The 20624-nt window shown below is 44.1% G+C and overlaps 1 protein-coding gene across 1 annotated transcript in view; it reads left to right on the plus strand.

The window, feature by feature from the left end:
* The window catches only part of CASTOR1 (cytosolic arginine sensor for mTORC1 subunit 1), a 144360-nt gene that overhangs the window by 89409 nt on the left and 34327 nt on the right, over positions 1 to 20624 (plus strand). Inside the window, exon 5 of the mRNA XM_086943208.1 lies at positions 19377 to 19497. Within this exon, the coding sequence (XP_086799334.1) occupies positions 19377 to 19497 (121 nt within the window). The remainder of the gene's footprint in view (positions 1 to 19376; positions 19498 to 20624) is intronic.

A 20624-nucleotide genomic window follows, 5' to 3' on the forward strand; every position in this document is an offset into this window, starting at 1 on the left:
GGGATGATTTGTTCTAGGTAAAGAGCGCTAACCAGGGAGCCCTGGGGCAAAGACCGTGTGTGTGCCTGGGTACTGTTCTTGTGTTGACACTTGCCCTGGGATCTTTGGGCCCGCTAGGAGCTATTCGCGTCTGGCAGCCAAAAGTCTTTTGAGAGCTGATCAGTCCAGTCCAATGCTCTGGCGGTGTCGGTGTATTAGAATGTAGCTCCCTCAAAGATTATCTTGAGGCATGCTGGAAACAACAATAAATATTGTATACCCCGCTGACGGAGGCGAAACTTCACCTCCAGGAAGGAGGATCGCTGGCGCTGAACAGCGCGGGTGTAGTCTGGGAATAATATGGCGTGCTTGTTCTCCACTTGGAGAGACCCATTCCTCCTGGTGGCTCGAAGCATCACATCCCTGTCTTTGAAGTGAAGGCATTTCGCCAGCATTAGGTGTGGGAGGGAGCCCGGAGTCAGGCGCCGCGCCGGGGCACAATGAGCCATTTCAAGGTGAAAAAGGGGTAGCTGCGAGGCAGGCATGAATGACTTGAACCAAGTCTCTAGATAGGCCACAGGTCAGTCCCTTCGACTCCCTCCGGGAGTCCCAAAATCCAGATTTTGCTACTCCGGGAGCAGCTCTCCAGGTCGTCCGTCCTGCATTCTAGTTGTGTAACCTTGCCCTGGCATGGGACAAACCCACATCGTCAGCTGGGGTCCCCGCGGGGTACACCTGTGGCGGGGTAATTGACGTGCACCCTTGAGCCAATACTTGTCAGAGAGACAGGTAGGATGAGGGACCCTGGCTCGTCCTCAGTTGGGCAATGGCAGGCACCTGCTGCTACTCGCCCCCAAAGGATTGGCATCCACGCCAGTCTGGCCTCAACATGGAGCAAGTAGGGGCCACCGGCCACTGGTAGACCGTATCTGAAAAGAGGGCAGGGCTTTGGACCAGTGAGGCAGCCCCCGTAGGCCAGTTGGAGCGTTGATTTAGGGTATCCGGAGTCGTGAAAGACCACTGCCAGCTGTTCCTTGGGAGACCCTACCAGCGAAGGTCAGGTGGGGTTGAGAAGGGCCCAACAGAAAGGCAGCAGCAAACCAGGGTGTCACTGGATTTCAGTCATCCAACAGCCTCACACCCCTGTGCCTCAATTATGGCGCAGAGTCAGGAGCCAGACATCGCAAGGGGGCATTCCCTGGGGGAAGGAACCAGCAATACTTCCTCCCCTCCTATGTACTCGGAGCCAGGGAATCGAGGAGCAGAGAAGCGTCTGGAATAGGCAGGGCCTGGGTCTCCAGCAGAGGATTTAGCCTAGCCCCTCTATTATGGGAGTGGGCGCAGGCCCGCAGCCCCCACCCGGGTACACTGCAGCTTACCTCACCTGTCTAGACCCAGTGTCTGATGCTCAGTAGGGACACCCCCAGAGTGTATGCTCATTGGATATGGTGCCCACATAGGGGTCTAAATTAGGGCTGAGTACAGCAGCCCCTGCCGGGGCACACCCCCAGACTCACTGCAGTGTATTATTTCTTAGAAAGATGGTAACCCTATTTGCTACATGTATCTATTGTAGATTCTCATGCTTTACACACTCCTGCCATCTAGTGTTGAGTCCAGTTTTATTTTTCTCAAACTTTGTTTTGGCTTCAAACTTGGCTCAGGTGACTCGCCTTTTTGTTGTATTAAAGCCTACAGTGCATTGGAATTGAGACTGTTTTTGCCATTGAGTCTGGAAGTATGAAGGTATGCACTGGTATTAAAAAAAAAAAGGACATTTCAAGTGATCCTTACTGAGGGCATGGAAGAGGTGTTTTAAGACCTTGCTGTAGAGTGATGTTTCTCACAGCAGGGTATTCTCCAGCTGTGACAGCCCAAAAAGGTGCAAAGTTTCTGCACCAGGCTGCCATCAGCCAAATTGAATTGCAGCGAAGGACAAAAGGCCAACTCCACACCTAAAGGTTTCCTCATCTTGCACAACAGAATCTGCATTGGCACCCTTCACCTCTATCATCCACTAAATGGCCGTGTTCAAGAACACTAATCAGCAGCTCCTTGCTCAGCAAAAGGCCTACGTGATTATAAAAAGAATCAGTCTCTACTCCCTTTACTTCATTGTCTAGGTCTCCTCCCTCCAAGTTCAGGAATATGAGGAGCATACTCCCATTGTCTAAGAACGTGACCCCCATACCCATCTTTGGGAAAAGTTAGGCCGAGGTTATCCAAAATGGATTCCACTGCCCTCTATTACTTTCCCGCACTCACACACCATACGTGCTCCATGCAGACGACACACATCAACACGCATAACACACACTTGGGATGTTAGCACAAGACACTGGATATGCACATAGAAGCACATCTTTACTCCAATGGGCTTTTAGGCCTCCACTCCAGTGTTGTATATAAAAAGATCTGATCACACTTTGGGCACTCGTAACACAGTATGATGCCACCAACCCTCTACATACTTAACCCATGGCATCTGACAAGATGGATGACAGCATGCTGTGAGTCTTTGAAAATCCCCTACTACAATCCTACGTAATCCTGATGAATCTGACTGAAAAGGATTAAAAACAAGCTCCAAAAGAACTGCTGCCTAGTATAGTAATGATTAAAGCACAATTCCTGACTGTAAACCACCATCTGTGAATTGAGACAAGACTGGCACACCCCCTTCTGTGAATGGGCAGGCTGCTTCGGCCGGTGCACCCGCGGGCTGATGCCTGGGCCTTGTGAAGAGACAAGGCTGGGATAACTTGGTGCAGCACTCTCTGAAGGGATGGGCCAACATAACCTGATGTTAGTTAAGTGCAGCGGTAATGTGAAAAAAATAGGGGCTACATAGCAGAAGTTTGGACTGCGAGTACTAGAGCAGCCTTTGACGAAACTGCCAGGAGAGCTGCATGGAGGAGGTGTGCGAATGAAAGGAAGGCCTGATGTTGTGTGCCATCGGGAATTATGCAGAATGAGAGGAAGGAGTGGAAATTAAGACCAGGCTGGTTGCGTAAAGAAAAAACGGCACAGAAACGCATGAAACCCCAAAATCCAGAATCACTGCCTGCAAAAGATCCGGAGATTGGTTCAAATGCTGGAGGGAGGTTCTCTGCCCTGCCCAAGAGTGTTGCAAATTCAAATTTAAATGTACTGCTTTTCAATTTTTCCAGGAACTGTAGGCTGTAAGCCTGGAAAAGTTATAATCTTTGCAAAAACAGTGGGGCATATTTACTACAAAATGTCAGAGCGCGAAGCTGTGCCAAATTTGGCAGCGCCTCGCTCGGACATTTTCAAAACGTAGGGATGTGCCGTATTTACTACATTGCGACGCACCCCTGCATTTATCCTAGCGCTAGGGCTAAATTTAGGTGCCCAGCTCCAACACAGGCACCCTTTCACCATAGTGCAAAGGTGCCTGCTTTGCAGGGATTCATTATGTGCAGAAAGGTGTCCTTTCCTGCACATAAACAATCTATAATGGCTATTTGTTACTTCTATGTCTGCTGAATTGTGCTGCACACATAAAAGTAGCACATCATCACTATTCAATGATTGTTTATGTGCAAGAAGGGACACTTTCCTGCACATGAACAATTATTAATTGGCTTTTTGCTCTTTCTATGTGTGCTGCAGAAAGCAAAAACGAGGAGAAATAAACTCATTTCTCCTTGAGCCCCATTCTAACGCCTGCTCTTGCATGGAGTTCTTTGGAGATGCCACAGATTTACACCACCTTGTAAATCTGGGGCAGCATAAAAAAGCAATGGATGTTGCTGTGGAATGCCCGTAGCAACACCCATTGCATGCTTCTTTCACGCATTTACCTTTGTGAAAGGATACCATATTTAAAAAACAGCATTGAGCCACAAAAAGTGGCTTAATGCTGCTTTTTAAAATATGGAGAAGGGGATACCGCCACAAGAACCATTCTGGTGGCGTTATCCCTTTGTACATATGCCTCCGTGTCTACTAGAGATATTTTTTTGCCTCATTTTCCAATTGCCGGGGCATACTTGCCAAACAAAATCAGTGTATGAAGTGGAAAACATCATTCGGTTAACAGGCGATCTGCAACAGGTGCCACATGGGACAGAGGGCCTACGAAAGAGTCACCAGTTGAGCTCTAAACCTGGAAGATAAAGAAGAGTAGCAAAAAACGCAGCAGCTCTAGACTCAATCTGATACCAACAAACCTAGAGAGACAGGTGATCATTGACCAACTCAGAAGAGTGGTGCAGCAGCTGGATTGGCCCTGGTATGTCTTACGATGCTGGTGAATATATCAGTCAACTAACGGATCAGAACTGAACTACGTTACAGTCACTTTTTCAGCGCCCATAAAAAGGAGCTGAGTCGCACGGTGGGGGGATTGAAGACTCTGGAAAGAGACATGGGCAGCAATGGACACAGCCCAAGAATGGATGATTCTGAAGGAGTTGAGGCTCTATTCCCCTAATTGTGGTCAGTAGTCCTTCCTAATGAACGTCATCACAGATGTACTTTACAGTGCAGAAGGCGAAGCCATTATTCATTGGACTTTAACATAGTGATGGATTGTCTGAGACAGATGAATGCAAAGGGTGAGGCAGAACAGACATGCATGTTTCAGAGCATAGTCAGGAAGATTTATGGCACAGTCCACATCCAAACAATAGGGACTATACCTGCTTTTCAGCAGCACACCACACATATACTCGGTTAGATGATCTTTAACCTTTGAACCCATTGGCAGTGAAGCTCACCACACTTATATTATCTGCATATTTTTGTCTGCTCACACTCACATCTAGTGAGGATAACCTTGACCACAAGACAATGGAGATAAAGCAGTTGGTTAATGCATGTAAAGGAGTTTAAGGAATAAGTTTAGGAGTTGCTCCAAAGATACCTAATAGAGAATGATATGGGAGATCTGAATGATAACTGCCTGTCTGTTTCTGAAAGCAGTTGTTAGGGAAACCATCAAATCAAATGTGACCAAATCGAATACAGATAGCAATCAAATACACAAATAACTGGTGAACTTGAGGCAGACCACAAGAGGACAGAGTCAGCCAAAATATGATGGGACTAGTTGACACGAAGGGAACAGATATCATTGTTGGAAATGGACTGGGGTAGATATGCCTTAATTATAGGCAGCTGTTCAACTGACGAAGACCCGATCATGTGATGGAATCGTGGGACTCTGAAGAGTACGAGGCTGAAAGGGAAGAAAGCCCCCTGCAAGAAAAAAAAAGTTGAATAATAATCATCAAAAAGCCCACCAATGTGGAGAAGACCATTGAAAATGTATGGTTTTGGTCTCCTGTAAAGATATTGGGAGAAATTCAAGAGACTAGTTTGATGTTAAGAAACCAATACTAATGAGTAATTCATCGCTCAGAATGCCTCGGTGATCACTCCCATTCAATATTAATTTAAAAAATCACCATTTTAACCGACATGTTTAAAATTAAAACCAGAACTGCACCCGCCTACCTACAAACCCTGGCTTGTCCCTACCTTCCAACAAGAAATCTCCGATCTCTAACAGCAGCAAATTTTGCTATTCCTAGATTTAAACTCCAAAAAACGGGAGGGCGTTCTTTTGCTGTGAGAGGGCCCACTCTATGGAACTCACTTCCCCCTCAGATCCGGAAAGAAGAGAGCTATACGAAATTCCGGAAATATGTAAAAACCTGGCTGTTCCAGAAACAACTGCAGTAATACTACAATTTGGCAACTTTCCTTCTATCTAATCAAATGACTCAGGCGCTGGGAAACCCTTTTTGGGTAGCTGTAGCGCCATACAAATTTAAAAAATAAATAAATAAATAAATGTGAACTGGGGGGAGGAAGTCATAACAGATCTTGTCAGCCGAAACTGGGCAAATTGCTGGAACGAGACTGGCTTACCCCATTATTTTGCAAAATTTTCTGTTGCAGCCTAGCCATTTTACTGACACAACTGTACAGCAAGTTCCCTAAAAGAGGATCCATGGCAGAGATTTTTTTATTTTTTTTACCGATTTATTTGGGGTTTTCAGATATAAGCTGGGTATACAGATACAACTCTTATATATCATGAACCACCATAAGCGTAAAAAATCTAGGCAGCACTGCTAGTTTTCATTAACATAACTTTCCCTTCCCTGTGATTTGGTGCATAATCTCCTATGTAACAATAGCTGTGCTAGCAATGAGTGTATTGGCATCTTTAGGTCCTTGGTTCCCGGGGTGCAGAATCGGCCCTGGTCTGGTTTCATGAAGGGTCAGAATATGGTTGGGCCTCTAGTTCTAATTGCTCAGGTCATCTTAGGGATCTTGCGGGAGAGCTCGCCGGTGTGTCCGGCTCTGGGTTAGTCATGCAGTCCACCAGTACGTCCCAAGCTCGAGTGCCATAGCTTTTGCCCATGCCCCCTGTGCATCCCCAGGAGGATTCTCCCTTCACATCCCGCTCATTTGATCAGCTCTCTTCCCCAAACCCCCAGTCGTGTGCCCTTTGCTGCCTTTCAGTTTCGAGCTATCTTACGTTTGGCAAGAATATATGCCAAGTCCTGAAACCTCCCTTTGACCTTAGTCTTCGTATGGGAACCAGCCCAGTAGGCAGTGTCCTGGGGTGGCCGTAACCTCCCTCCCAATGCACTTGGTCGTTTGTATGACTCCCTACCAAAAAGTGTGAATTGCGGGACATTCTCAGAACATACGGAGGATGTGAGCCCCTACTTCCCCACATTTGGCACAGGCCGCATCCAGCACCCGGAAGTGCCTATCCGTTTAGGTGTCAAATATGATCTATGTAACACATAGTAATTCATCAGTTTAAAACGCGGATTTTATATAAATACTCCTTTTGACAAGGGACATCTCGTTGATCCCAAAGTAGATAAATCATTAAAAAAAAATAAAAAGACAGAGGTAGCCAAGTCTATGGGAGCTCTGCAGTCTCCCTCTAATTGGGGCTCCTCTCGTTGCTCCTTCTACCGTGGGGGGTCCAAGACCATGTCCTCAGATAATGCTGCCGCCTCTTACAAAGGCAACAATCAATCTTCCTCTACAAGGAGTTTCTTTAGAGAAGGATATAGAGGTAACAATAACAAAGGTCGAGGCAAGGGTTCCACACCGTGTAATTCCCCCTCCCCCCAACATGCAGTGACTTGCCTACACTCCCCCCGTTCATCTGACACCTGTCGTGGGACATCTTCTACAATTCCTCCCCATTTGGCAATCTATCACCACAGACAAATGGGTGTTAGGAATTATCTAACATGGTAAATGCCTGGAACTTACCAACAATCCTCCAAACATACGGCCATGTTCTCAAAAAATGTCACCCGAACATTTACATCTACTTCAGCAATCTAGTACTGTCTCTCCTCTCCAAAGGAGACATAGAGCCTGTACCGTTACAACATCAAGGGACAGGTGTGTACTCCCTGTACTTTCTCATTCTCCTTGAGACCTATTCTGGACCTCAGAGAACTAAACCTCTACATACTGTCCAAGCATTTCCACATGGTAACACTTAAACAAGTGCTCCCGCTTCTACAGCAGGGCGACTTTATGTCTACTCTAGATTCAAAAGACACATATTTCCATATTCCAATTCATTTGTCTCTTCGCAAATACCTCAGATTCATCATAGCGGGTCATTATTACCAATTCAAAGTGCTACCGTTTGGAGTCACCACTGCTCCCAGGGTACTTACCAAATGCCTGGCAGTAGTCGCAGCATATCTGAGAAGACAACACATTCATGTCTTACCTCGACGACTGGCTCATTAAAGTCGGTACTTACCAAATGTGTCTCCAACACACTCAAACCACTATTCACTTTCTTCACCAACTAGGGTTTACAGTGAATGTGTTGAAGTCTTATCTACAGCCTTCCAACACGAAAACTTATTTGGGAGCCACAATAGACGCTCACAGAGCTCTAGCCTCTCCCAATACAGCCAGGATTCACAGTATTTAGTCCCTTCTCACTCAATTTCAGCCCAATCCATCATTGCCAGCAAGAGTTTTCATGCAACTGCTAGGCATGATGGCATCTTGCATTAAGATTGTTCCCCACGCAAGACTTCACATGCATCTCCTTCAAGAATGCTTAGCAGAACCAGTCACAGGGTCGATTAACCGATCTGGTGTTGGTAGACGGCCGCACCCATAGCTCTCTGCAGTGGTGGAACCCTCAAAATGTATCCAAAGGGAGTCCGTTTCTCGACCCAGCTCCACAGACAGTGCTAACAGCAGATGCATCACTCACTGGTTGGAGTGCTCACCTACAAAGCCACACAATCCAAGAATGTTGGACTCTACAGGAGCCTTCATATCAATCACCTAGTGCTACTAGCCCTGTTTCTAGCGCTCAAAACCTTTCAATTTCACCCAATAGGCAAAACAGTCCTAGTCCTTACAGCCAACATGACCGCTATGTATTACATACAAAAACAGGGGGGCACACACTCTCCAACTGTCACGCCTAGCACAAGCCATTTGGAAATGGGCCATACATTACAAAATGTATCTCCTAGCACAACACCTTCCAAGAGTAAACCATCAAATTACAGACCTTCTCAGCAGACGGAGGCAGCAAATCCACAAGTGGGGACTTCATCCCCAAATTCTTCTTCCCTACTTTCAGGCATGGGGGTTTCCTCACATAGACCTGTTCGCCACAGATCAAAACGCAAATTGCCCAAACTTCACCTCCAGGTTCCCACACCCACTCTCCAAAGACAATGCCCTGTGGATGAACTGGTCGGGGATATTTGCCTACGCTTTTCCGCCTCTCCCACTCATTCCACTGGTAGTTCTGAAGCTCAGACAATCATCCGTCAAACTCATTCTCATAGGTCCCACATAAGCACGTCAACCTTGGTTCACCACCTTGTTGGAGCTCTCAGTAGTTCCACACCAAAAGCTGCATTTCAACTCCAGTCTCCTCACTCAGAGCCATACAGAAATCGAGCATCTAAATCCCAAGAAACTCAACCTGGTGATTTGGTTCCTGAAGTCATAGAGTTTGGTTATTTACAATTACCACCAGACTGTACTAACCTCTTAAAGAAGGCTAGGAGACCTACTACTAGGGCGTGTTATGCAGCAAAGTGGAAACGTTTTGTTATATACTGTAACAATAACCATATCGGTCCCCTTGATGCTTCAGTACAAAACATTGTATGTTATCTTTTACACTTGCAGCAATCTGGATTAATTTTTACATCCATTAGATTGCATTTAGCAGCAATAGCTGCATGCATACAAAACAGACAACACATCTCTATTTAGAGTACAAGTGATTAAAGCCTTTGTGGAAGGAGCAAAAAGAGTAATACCACCAGGAGTTCCACCTGCACCAGTATGGAACTTAAACATAGTCCTTACAAGGCTAATGGGTCCACCTTTTGAACCAATGCACAGGTGCCCATTACAATTCCTCTCGTGGAAGGTTGCTTTTCTTATTGCAATCACTTCCCTAAGGAGAGTTTGTTTCAACTTCACAAATACAAGGTAGTTCTTCGAACTAATCCCAAATTTCTGCCTAAATTGGTTTCTGCTTTTCACATCAATCAATCCGTTGAACTACCTGTGTTCTTTCCTCAACCGGATTCTGTAGCAGAACGAGCTCTACACAAACTAGATGTTAGAAGAGCTCTACTATATTATGTAGAAAGAACAAAAGATTTTCGTAAAACAAAACAGCTTTTTGTTGCTTTTTCGCCACCACACAAAAGCAATCACCACTCTAAATCAGACATTGCAAGATGGATTGTGAAATGTATCTAAACACGTTATGTGAAAGTGAAAAGAACCTTGACAATAACCTCTAGAGGGCATTCAACATGCAAAATAGGGGCTACTATGGCCTTCTTAGGGAATATTCCCTCAGCTGACATCTGCAAGGTAGCAACATGATCTACACTGCACACATTAATCGAACACTATTGTGTAGATGTGTTGGCAAGGCAACAAGCTAATTTTGGCCAGGCAGTACTTGAAACACTTCACACAACTGCAACAGCTACAGGTTAGCCACCACTTTGGGAGAATACTGCTGTTTAGTCTATGCAAAGCATGTGATCTATAGCTCACATTCCTCGAACGGAAAATGTTACTTACCCAGTAAGCATCTGTTCTTGGCATGTAGAGCTGTTGATTCACATGCGCCCACTCACCTCCCCGGGTACCCATACCTGTTGCAGTTATTTCTTATCTTATATACATACGCATGGACATCTATATTCTAACTTGACTAACTCCATTCTCACCCTCTGCGCAAAAACTCTCTAACAAAGGAGTTGATGCCCATGCGCAATATCACCGAAAGGAGGAGTCGCCTCCCTCACGACTGGAAAGACTTATTTGAAGAAAAACAATTTGTAAATATCCGGACCCAGCACTAGATGGCAGAAGTATGCAAAGCATGTGAATCTACAACTCTACATGGCAAGAACAGATGCTTACTGGGTAAGTAACATTTTCCTTTCCATTCCTCTATATAATCTTGCTTCTCAGACACCCCATATAGGTTTTTTCACAGGATCCATGCCCCAAATTTCATGTGCCAGATCAAAATTTAATGCGGGAGGGGAATGCGCAGCCCCCCCCTTTCCTCTGACTGATTTCTGCCCTAGGGACCCCATCCCCCGAGGCCGGCTCAAAAAATCAATGGGGGAGAGTGGGCTGTTTAGCCAGAGGCTTTTTGAGTAGAATCAAGATAAAAAATAGTCGGTACAATTGTAAAACTGAATACGTGGTGTACATCCTTAATTGCCACTGTGGATTACAGTTTGTGGGAAGTCCCAAACTGCCAGTACACAAAAGAATACTCCAACATTTAAGAGCCATAAAAAACCAGGAGCAGTCATACCTGGTAGCTAGGCACTTTGAAAAAGTACACAAAAGTAAAGTGACAGGACAAACCTACTACAAAGGGGATTCAATTGCAGCCATTATCAGAGGAGGCGATGGGTAGAACTTGAATTCAGGTATATCTTAGAGTTGAATATTAAGACACCGGTTGGCCTCAATGGAGAGCAAGATTTGCACACACGTTTATGAAGATCTAGATTAAATCTATACCACCAAATGGTTGTTAGCTCTGAAATACATATGAATTGTCAGCGACTACTACTGCTAGCTATCTTAAGCTTTACAATATATTCACATTTTGCACTGAAAATCACACAATGCACGAACTAAGATGCTTTACTCTAGAGCCAGGCTTTCGCAAATTTACTTAATTTGTGTTGGTTAAAGTTTGCCTAACTGGGCACAGTTGCACAGTATCTCACCAAAGAGCCAACATTGTGTGTGGAGTGGTGTGGCTCACTGGCTGGAGGCGCCAGACCCGGGAGCAGAAGTCGGCTGGGACCAGGGTTCAATTCCCGACGCGGCAGGGTCGTGGACTTGAGCCAGCGGACTCGATAATTCTCGCTTCGGTGCCTACTCTAATCATGGGTCCCACTCGGCAACTCTGGGCATTAGCTTGCCTAATCTCCACAACGCCCCCATCAACGCCGGGGATGCCTGGCTCCACCTTGGGGACTCCCAGCAGGGACCATCCCACAGGGAAAGCCAGGACGGGTTCCCCAGCGTTATACAGCGCCAAGAAACCTACGGATAGCAGTGCGCTTTCCAAGCTCAAACATTAATTAATTAATTAATTGTGTTCTTGCTATGCGAAAGCCAGAAATTTGTCAATTCATTTTATTTGTAATAGTTGATTTTGCTCACTTGGGCATGATTACGGGTAGGTTTACTACTGAGCGATAATGTGTCCACCCTAATACAATCATGTTGTTAGGGAATGCAGAATAATATGGTGCACTGCGCATGTCCACAGAGGCAGGTTGTGGATGCTTTGGGCCAGGGCATAATTGACTGGCCAAATGCGAAATTAACGCACAATTATGAAAGCGATACAAGTCACTAAAATTGTTGGACAAACAGTAGATTATTATGTTGATTTTGTAAATACCATGTGAACATTATTGATAATTTCTTTTGGTGGTTAATTTCAAAGTAGAATTAATTGTTAATGTATAGAATTTAAATTGTACACATCACAAGAATCCTGTAATGTGGAAAAATCTGTCTGTCCTTTGTGGCCTTAGCACTTAATGCAGGGAAGAAACATTGTATGCAAATATGGTGAGAAAATAGTGCTCCTTTATCTGTGATCAAGGCTGTAGGGCAGCTGAAACGCATCATGGTAGCACGCCAACAAAAGCTGTTAAACTACTCTCCTGTAAGCGTTGTCTTCTTTGGTGGTACGAAGATACTAAGCTAAATTACAGACATTGCCTAGTCTGTGTGCCGACCCACCCTTTGCTTTTGAGCACTGTGGCTGCCAGCAGAACACGGAAATAAATAAATATATATATATCAAATACAGCAGCACAAAAGACGAGGCGAACCCAGGAACTGGTGCTTTAAGATTTATTGTGCTCTACACCATACCGCCATTACGCGTTTCAGCCTGAAGAGGCCTTGATCACATGACGACGTATAAGGGGCGGAAATACTCCTTTTAAAGTGCAACATGCCAAGAAATACAATAGACCTAGAAGACATACTGTCTTAGTTCGTTCTTGTGTAAATGCAAACTGACTATTGTGTACTGGTTATGATAAACTCAGTTAGACAAATAAATAATCACAGGTTAAAATGCAATTATCACAAATAGCAGCAATTTAGAACAAATATAAAACATATAAATAAATATGTTAAAATAGTATTATTCCACTGCATTGCTGCTGTAGCCCGTAAAATCACATCCAAAACATATCACATTGGATAAAGTAAGTATCAATCTAATCCTGTTACAAATTATTAAAACTAGGATTTGATCAGCCTAAAACCATAAAAGTTATACATTGTGACTTGTCACAGTTCAGCCATTGTGTTCAACCAAATTGATAAGGGACAAAAAGTTGATCTCCCCAAGTGGGCCATGTACCATTGGCTTAAGGATGTGCAAAAATTGCAAATTACGCAAATAAATACTGGCATGATAAAATAGTGCAACCAAGTGATAGTAAATAGATAAAAAGTGACAACAATACTAATACTATAAAATAGCTAAGGCAGCAAGTTGTTACATTTCATAAAGTTAGTAAGTTCATAGCTGGAATTCATAAATATGTGAAACAGTCCTCCCCCCGCATTGAGACCATTTGGAGTCTTAGTATCCAATAAAATAATGTGTCTTGTCTCCAATCTCCGAAGTAACAATTCACAGTCCCCAACCCCTCCTCTGTGGTGGGACCGTATCAATTACAAAGTACCTGAGCTCTGTTGAGTTCTTGTTATGGGCTTCCTCAAAGTGCCGGGCAACAGGGTACGCAGTGTCGCCGTTAGTAATGGCCCTGAGGTGCTGGAGAATTCTTTTGTACACCTGTGGTCTTGTGCTTCCCACATAGCGCAGACCACAGGGACATTCCAGCACATACACAGCGTACTCTGTTCGGCAAGTCAATTTGTATTTGATGCTAGTAGGCCTGCTACTAAATGGGGGTCAAATACTCAGTTCTACTGACTACATTCTTGCACGCTTTGCACGATGAACATCTAAGAAAGCCTTTACTGCTGTTTAACCACGAGCCCCTGGTCCTGATCTCGGGGCCACTAGAGACCAGACAATTACTCATGGTCCTAGCACGTTTGTAAGCTATACTCGGTGTGCAGGTAACCTGGTTGCCCAGAACTGGGTCACTGGTGATAAGTGCCCAGTCACGTTGAACTATGCTCCGAATCGTTTGATTTTGATTACTGTATGTAAAAATGAGCCTAGTTTCGCTCTGTTCGACACGTTCTGTGGTAGTCTTGCTTACTGTTGCACTAGCCAAAAGTAGTAATCTATCCTGGGAGTTAGCTCTACTCATGGCTTTGTCTTCAATTTCCATAGTGTAGCCTTTCCGCAGGAACCTATTTTTGCAGGACAATTGAGCCTCTCTACAATCTGAGTCAGTACTACAGATCCGTCTGATGCGGAGCATTTCCCCATACGGAATACTCCGGGTGTTAAAAACAATCTGATTAATTTCCTGGCTGATCTTCATAATGATACACGTGCAAACGTTCGTTACACCAAAGATTTGAAAGTAACTAGAGACTTTAAAATCAATCGGGGGTTAGGCAGGGCTGTATCTTAGCGCCTTTTCTTTTTAACCTATATATAAACGGTCTTGAGGAACATCTTTTAAAAACTGACACGGACAACCCCTGTATAGGGAAAAAGGGCGTCCCTGTTCTGCTCTACGCAGATGACGCCGTCCTTGTATCCAGAACTGCACTTGGACTTCAGAAGTTATTAGACTCCTTTCTTCAATTTATGACTTTGCGTGGCCTGAGTATCAACAACTCCAAATCATTTGTTATGAAGGTAGGTTTAGGATAAAAAAAGTCCTACCCCTTCTCTGTCAACGGGGAAAAAATACCAACAACAAAAACCTTCTCATACCTTGGAGTTCTGTTTGATCACAAACTCACATGGGGACCCGCTATAAATAAAAAGAAAGGTGAATTAATAAGGACCAATGCTGGAATAATGGACTTTGCACGCAAAATGGGCAACACTCCATTGATCGCCGTGATGAAATTATATCAAGCTAAAAGTATTGCGGTCGCTTGTTATGGAAGTGAACTATGGGGCTTTGCCCCGGTGGACGCCCTTACAACCACTGAAAAGAACTTTTTAAAACCGGTCCTGTGTCTACCAAAGAGTACTGCTAACTTCTCTACTCATGAGGAACTGGGCATATCACACTTAGGGGACAAGCTTGCTGTAAACCCTCTGCTCTGTTGGCTAAAAAGCTGGCTGAACGACGCAATACCATTAACCCATAACATGCTTCACGAAGCTCTCACTTGGGAAGGGAAACTCAAGATACCCTGGCTAAAATACATCAGAAACTGCCTTCAAGACCTGGGCAGGCTGGATCTCTTATTAAACACCTCAATACGTATCCAAGCATGATGTAACATATGTAAAGGACACCTTCCTACTGAAACGACAGCTCGCTAGGGAAGAAATTGAATTGAAGAAGGGTAGTGTAATGAGACATATTTTAACTAAAACTTGTATACAAATTGAACCATACCTATCCTGGCCCATTTCCAGATACAAGCGCTTCTTGCTGAGTACATTTCGTTTTGGTTTATTTCATCTGATGCTAGCCGTACCGAGCGGAGCCCACAGAGGACAAGTGTTGCCACCTTGCGGCTGCGACAAGAAGTCTCCGCAAGACCTGGCACACTTTTTATTCATATGCTCATTTTATACAAGACCGCGGAAAATATTTTTAAAACCTTTGCTTAAGAAACTGAACTTTGTGCAAATAACGCCAGCACTACTACATTTCCAAATGCTGCACTGTGATAGCACTTTCTTCACATGTAACTTTTTAAAATCAGCCCTGAAATTCAGAAAAAGCATGGAAGGCTAACCCCCAGCCGAACTATATTACCCCCGTAATCATGCCTCTGACAAACAGTATACTTACATTTGACAGTGATATCCTATATTCTCTTGTGATTATTCGCTTTTGTTGTCCTAACTTTTTTAAATATGACTTGTATATATATGTATTTTACTGTACTTTTCTGACTGTATTTCACACAGTCGAATAAAGAACTTTGAATTGAATTGAATTGAATACTCCGTATGAGGTGGGCAGGGTGATGACTCCCTGCGTGTAGAACAGTATTACCGGCTGTTGGTTTACGGTAAAGTTTATTTTCAAGCCTCCCCTCTCTGATATAGATTTCCACATCTAGAAAGCAAATTGATGTAGCACTGGTATGGCTAGTAAACTGTAAATTGAGATTGTTGTCATTCAATCTTTCAATAAACTGTTCCGCCTCACTTTCCAGCCCATCCCAAATTATGTAATGTAATGTAATGTAAGGATTTATTTGTACCGCGCAACTATCGCTCCAAAGAGCATCTTGGCGCCCACTTGTGTAGCTGATAAGATAGAAATCTTACACTAGGGATCTGGCAATAGTGTCCGGAAGGGTAAAGATCCAGGTTTTTAGTTGTTTCCTGAATTCAGTTTCTCTGTCCAGCGCTCTTATGCGGGGAGGAAGGGTGTTCCATGCTTTTGCACCTAATACCGCAAAGGACTTGCCTCCACGAGTCTTAAGCCTGAATGGTTGAACTGCCAGAAGATTGGCATTGGACGAGCGGAGAATTCGAGTTGGATGATATCTGGTGAATTTTTTCCGCAGATACAGTGGTCCACGTTGATGAAATGCTCTGAAGGTGATGAGCAATATTTTGAATAGAATTCTTTTAATAATAGGTAGCCAGTGTAGAGTTTTAAGGGCTTCTGTCGCTGATGATCTTCTGGGCCACTTTAATATGAGTTTAGCCGCCGAATTATGGACCATTTGGAGCCTGTGGGTGACCTCCTTATTGGTGCCTGCATATAGTCCGTTACAGTAATCTAGATGAGATGTAACCAGTGCGACCACCACTGTTTTCCTGGCTTCCAAGGGAAGGAGATCGAAGAACTTTCTCAGACTCTTTATAACACCAAAGCACGTACCTGCCACTTTCAGTGCCTGCTGTTTAAAGGACAGATTTCTATCAAAAGTCACTCCCAGGTTGCGGGCCGTGATGGCAGTATTGGGTGGAATTTCTGCTTTCTCAGGCCACCACAGTCTGGGTATGAATTCATTGTTTGGGCCCATCGGTATTATCTCCGTCTTCCCGGTGTTGCATTTCAAATGATTAGTTCGCATCCAGTCAAAGGTCGCCGTAAGGCAGCCTTTGAGCTTCTCTTCCCAGTCTTGGTTGTCTTTGTCCATGGTCAGGATCAGTTGCGTGTCGTCGGCATAGGCTATGGCTTCTATGCCAAACGAAGCAATCAGGCTAATTAGGGGTGCGGTGTAGACATTAAACAATGTCGGGCTAAGGCTAGAGCCCTGAGGTACTCCTGTCGTGAGTCTTCTCTCCCCAGATTGAAATTCTCCTAGCGTCACTACTTGTCTCCTTCCACTCAGGAAGTTCTTGAGCCATTCAAGCGCCACGCCAGTGATGCCAAAGGATTTCAGACGGTCTATCAGAATGATATGTGAGACCGTATCGAAGGCCGCCGATAGGTCTAGTAAAATCAGGACGGCCTTCTTCCCTTGGTCTAGGGCTGTGCGGATGGTATCTGCAGTATACAAGAGGGCAGGCTCCGTTGAATGCTGTGCTCTAAAACCTGCCTGGTTAGGATGCCATGCTTCACTCTCTTCTAGGAATCTGGTCAGTTGTTGATTGACCATGGATTCAGTGATTTTGCAAAGAGCAGGAAGTAAAGAAATGGGACGCAAATTAGATAATGTGGTAGGGTCAGGGAGCTGTTTCTTTTGAAGGGGTCTCACTGCCGCTATTTTCCACTCTGAGGGGACATTGGCTGTGGCCAGGGAACTGTTTACAATGTCGTTAATGACAGGATTGGCAACCTCCACAATAAGGTGCAGAAGTTTAATAGGGCAGGTCGTCAATGTAACGCAACCACTTTTTAACTTTGGTATTCATGATGCTCTCGAAGTTGGGCATGAGGACCTGCTCCTCCCAGTATCCCATGTGCAAACAGGCATAACTGGGAGAAAAGCAGGCCCCCATCCCCACTCCCCTAATCTGCTGGAATAGTTGGTTAGCGAACAAAAATAAATTATTCTCGAGACATAAGTTAATCATTGCAACAATCATTTTGGTGTGTTCGTTCAAGCAAGCTGGACTTGTACTCCGAAAGTGCTGCACTGCTTTTAACCCATGATATATACTAGTATACAGGGAGGTAACCTACTACAAAGTGGATTCAATTGCAGCCAATATCAGAGGAGGCGATGGGCAGAACTTGAATTCAGGTATATCTTAGAGTTGAATATTAAGACACTGGTTGGCCTCAATGGAGAGCAAGATTTGCACACACGTTTATGAAGATCTAGATTAAATCTATACCACCAAATGGTTGTTAGCTCTGAAATACATATGAATTGTCAGCGACTACTACTGCTAGCTATCTTAAGCTTTACAATATATTCACATTTTGCACTGACAATCACACAATGCACGAACTAAGACGCTTTACTCTATAGCCAGGCATTCGCAAATTTAGTTAATTTGTGTTGGTTAAAATTTACCTAACTGGGCACAGTTGCACAGTATCTAACCAAAGTGCCAACATTGTGTACTTGCTATGCGAAAGCCAGAAATTTGTCAATTCATTTAATTTGTAATAGTTGATATTGCTCACTTGGGCATGATTACCGGTAGGTTTACTACTTAGCTAATAATGTGTCCACACTAATACAATCATGTTGTTAGGGAATGCAGAATAATATGGTGCACTGCGCATGTCCACAGAGGCAGGTTGTGGATGTTTTGGGCCAGGGTATATTTGACTGGCCAAATGCGAAATTAACGCACAATTATGAAAGCACTACAAGTCATTAAAATTGTTGGACAAACAGTAGATTATTATGTTGATTTTGTAAATACCATGTGAAAATTATTGATCATTTCTTTTGGTGGTTAATTTCAAAGTAGAATTAAATTGTTAATGTATAGAATTTAAATTGTACACATCACAAGAATCCTGTAATGTGGAAAAAAACTGTCTGTCCTTTGTGGCATTAGCACTTAATGCAGGGAAGATACTTTGTATGTTAATATGGTGAGAAAATAGTGCTCCTTTATCTGTGATCAAGGCTGTAGGGCAGCTGCAAGATACTAAGCTAAATTACAGACATTGCCCAGTCTGTGTGCCGACGCACCCTTTGCTTTTGAGCACTGTGGCGGCCAGCAGAACACGGAAGCAGATATATGTGTATATATATATATATATATATATATATAACACTCAACAATCCCTTCGACCCCCATCCACCCTCCTGCGGGTACTTTGAGTCCGAGTTCTTCATCCATGGACCTGTTGTTGGGTTATTGACATATTTCCTCCTCCCACTACTGCATGCTTCAGCCATAGGCTAAATTCACTGTGAGGGAAGGCATTCTGCTCTTTCATAAGGAGTACATCTACCCACAAAGTAGTTGCCTTATTATCAGAGGCTACTATAGCAATGTGTGTATTTAAAGACAAAAAAGTTTTGCTTTCAGGATTTGTTTGTAGTGGCGACAGCTACCCCAGCAACAAAGCTTTACAAAAGCCATGCCGAAACAAAGCAAGTAGTGTCAAAGCTAGAAGACTGACAACCAGAGTCACCCCTGGCTTTGCCTATTCCTGTTAGGAGTTACAAGCACCGAGAGAGGGCCATTGGTGGCATACAAGTCTATATAAAGGGGCCCATTACAGTAGGCAGTGCATGGGTGGCACATAAGGGGGGGAACAGCATTCGAAAGTCTGAATTTTGCAGGGCAGTTGCTAATGATTCTTTTTGTTTGTTCCCTGCAGTCCATCTCACTGTGCATCCGGTGCAGAGCCCTCGGAACCAGTTTTGCATCTTGTCTTTGAATCCAGATACGTTGCCTGCTATTGCTGTGACCCTCATCGAAGTCTTGTTCTATTCCGCCAGGTGAGAGCATAAACAGTGATGCCATTTGAGATCTGGACTGGGTGCTTTGGAATCAGTGACATGTAAGATCTGTCTGCAGGTCTAATGGGGATGTAGACTTTGTGTTGGAATCACTTTGTGACGATTTCTGCAACAGGCCCCTTTTTCACCTTCAGATGAGAGAAATCGGTCAGTGTTCGCTGTTTAAGTACATGTTCATATCTGCCTGGACACACCTAAGGCCAGCCTGTGTGATGTCTTTACTGAAACATAGGAAACAATGGGCATTTGGTCCAGTGAAGCACTGGGGTTTTTAGAGATGCCTGGAGATGTAGTGCAGCAGGTATGTTTATAATGTGAACCAAGGACAAGTACCTCCGAAGACGGAGGATATCCGTGTGGTGGTGAGGTGATGCGTACTACATGGAAATACAAACTTTGTCGTGTTCTTCATACCTAGAATTTTGACCTGCAGCGGCTGCAGCCTATGTACTGGATCCAGCGGTGTGTGCTTTGCTTCAAGGAAAGGAATCCCCATTTACCAGTTGCCACAATGGTTACTCTGGTAAAACTGCTGCCTTTTTCTTAGTACAGATTTGGCAGGAGAATGTTTGACCCTCATGCTTTTACAACATAACAGCTAATGTTCGATTGCTTGCAGGACATATTTCTTACTGTACCAAATGTAATGTGGCTTTTACGATGTTTTTGTTAGCAAAGTGATATCCCAACCAGGTTTTCTAGTTTATAGGTAACTTAGAGTGAAAATCCAGCTATTGAAGCAGTTCTGAAAGCTCAAATATATTCTGGGTTAGGCGAATCTAAATGAAGGGTGAACACATTTCTTTCGGGGCGTTTAGTCATTTCACGTCTCTTGATAACCTTTTTCTCCATCTCCCACTTCAAAACAATGGCCAAAGACTACCCAGAGTTGGACCAAGGAGGTCAATGAGCCCTCAAGTTGGACATTTGTGACTGAATACTATCTGTACTCCATAACAAAATGGGGCATCATCTCGCCCCAACCGATCGCACTATTTAGTTGTGCCATCACGGCAATTTATTTCCGAAAATGCTCCGTTTTCATCTTTCTCCTTGTACTTTTTACTCATTTTTTCAGTTTTAGTGTGCGAGATGACGCCCCATTT

Source organism: Lissotriton vulgaris, chromosome 11 (genome assembly GCF_964263255.1).
Source record: "Lissotriton vulgaris chromosome 11, aLisVul1.2, whole genome shotgun sequence".
In the NCBI taxonomy this organism is placed as follows: domain Eukaryota; kingdom Metazoa; phylum Chordata; class Amphibia; order Caudata; family Salamandridae; genus Lissotriton; species Lissotriton vulgaris.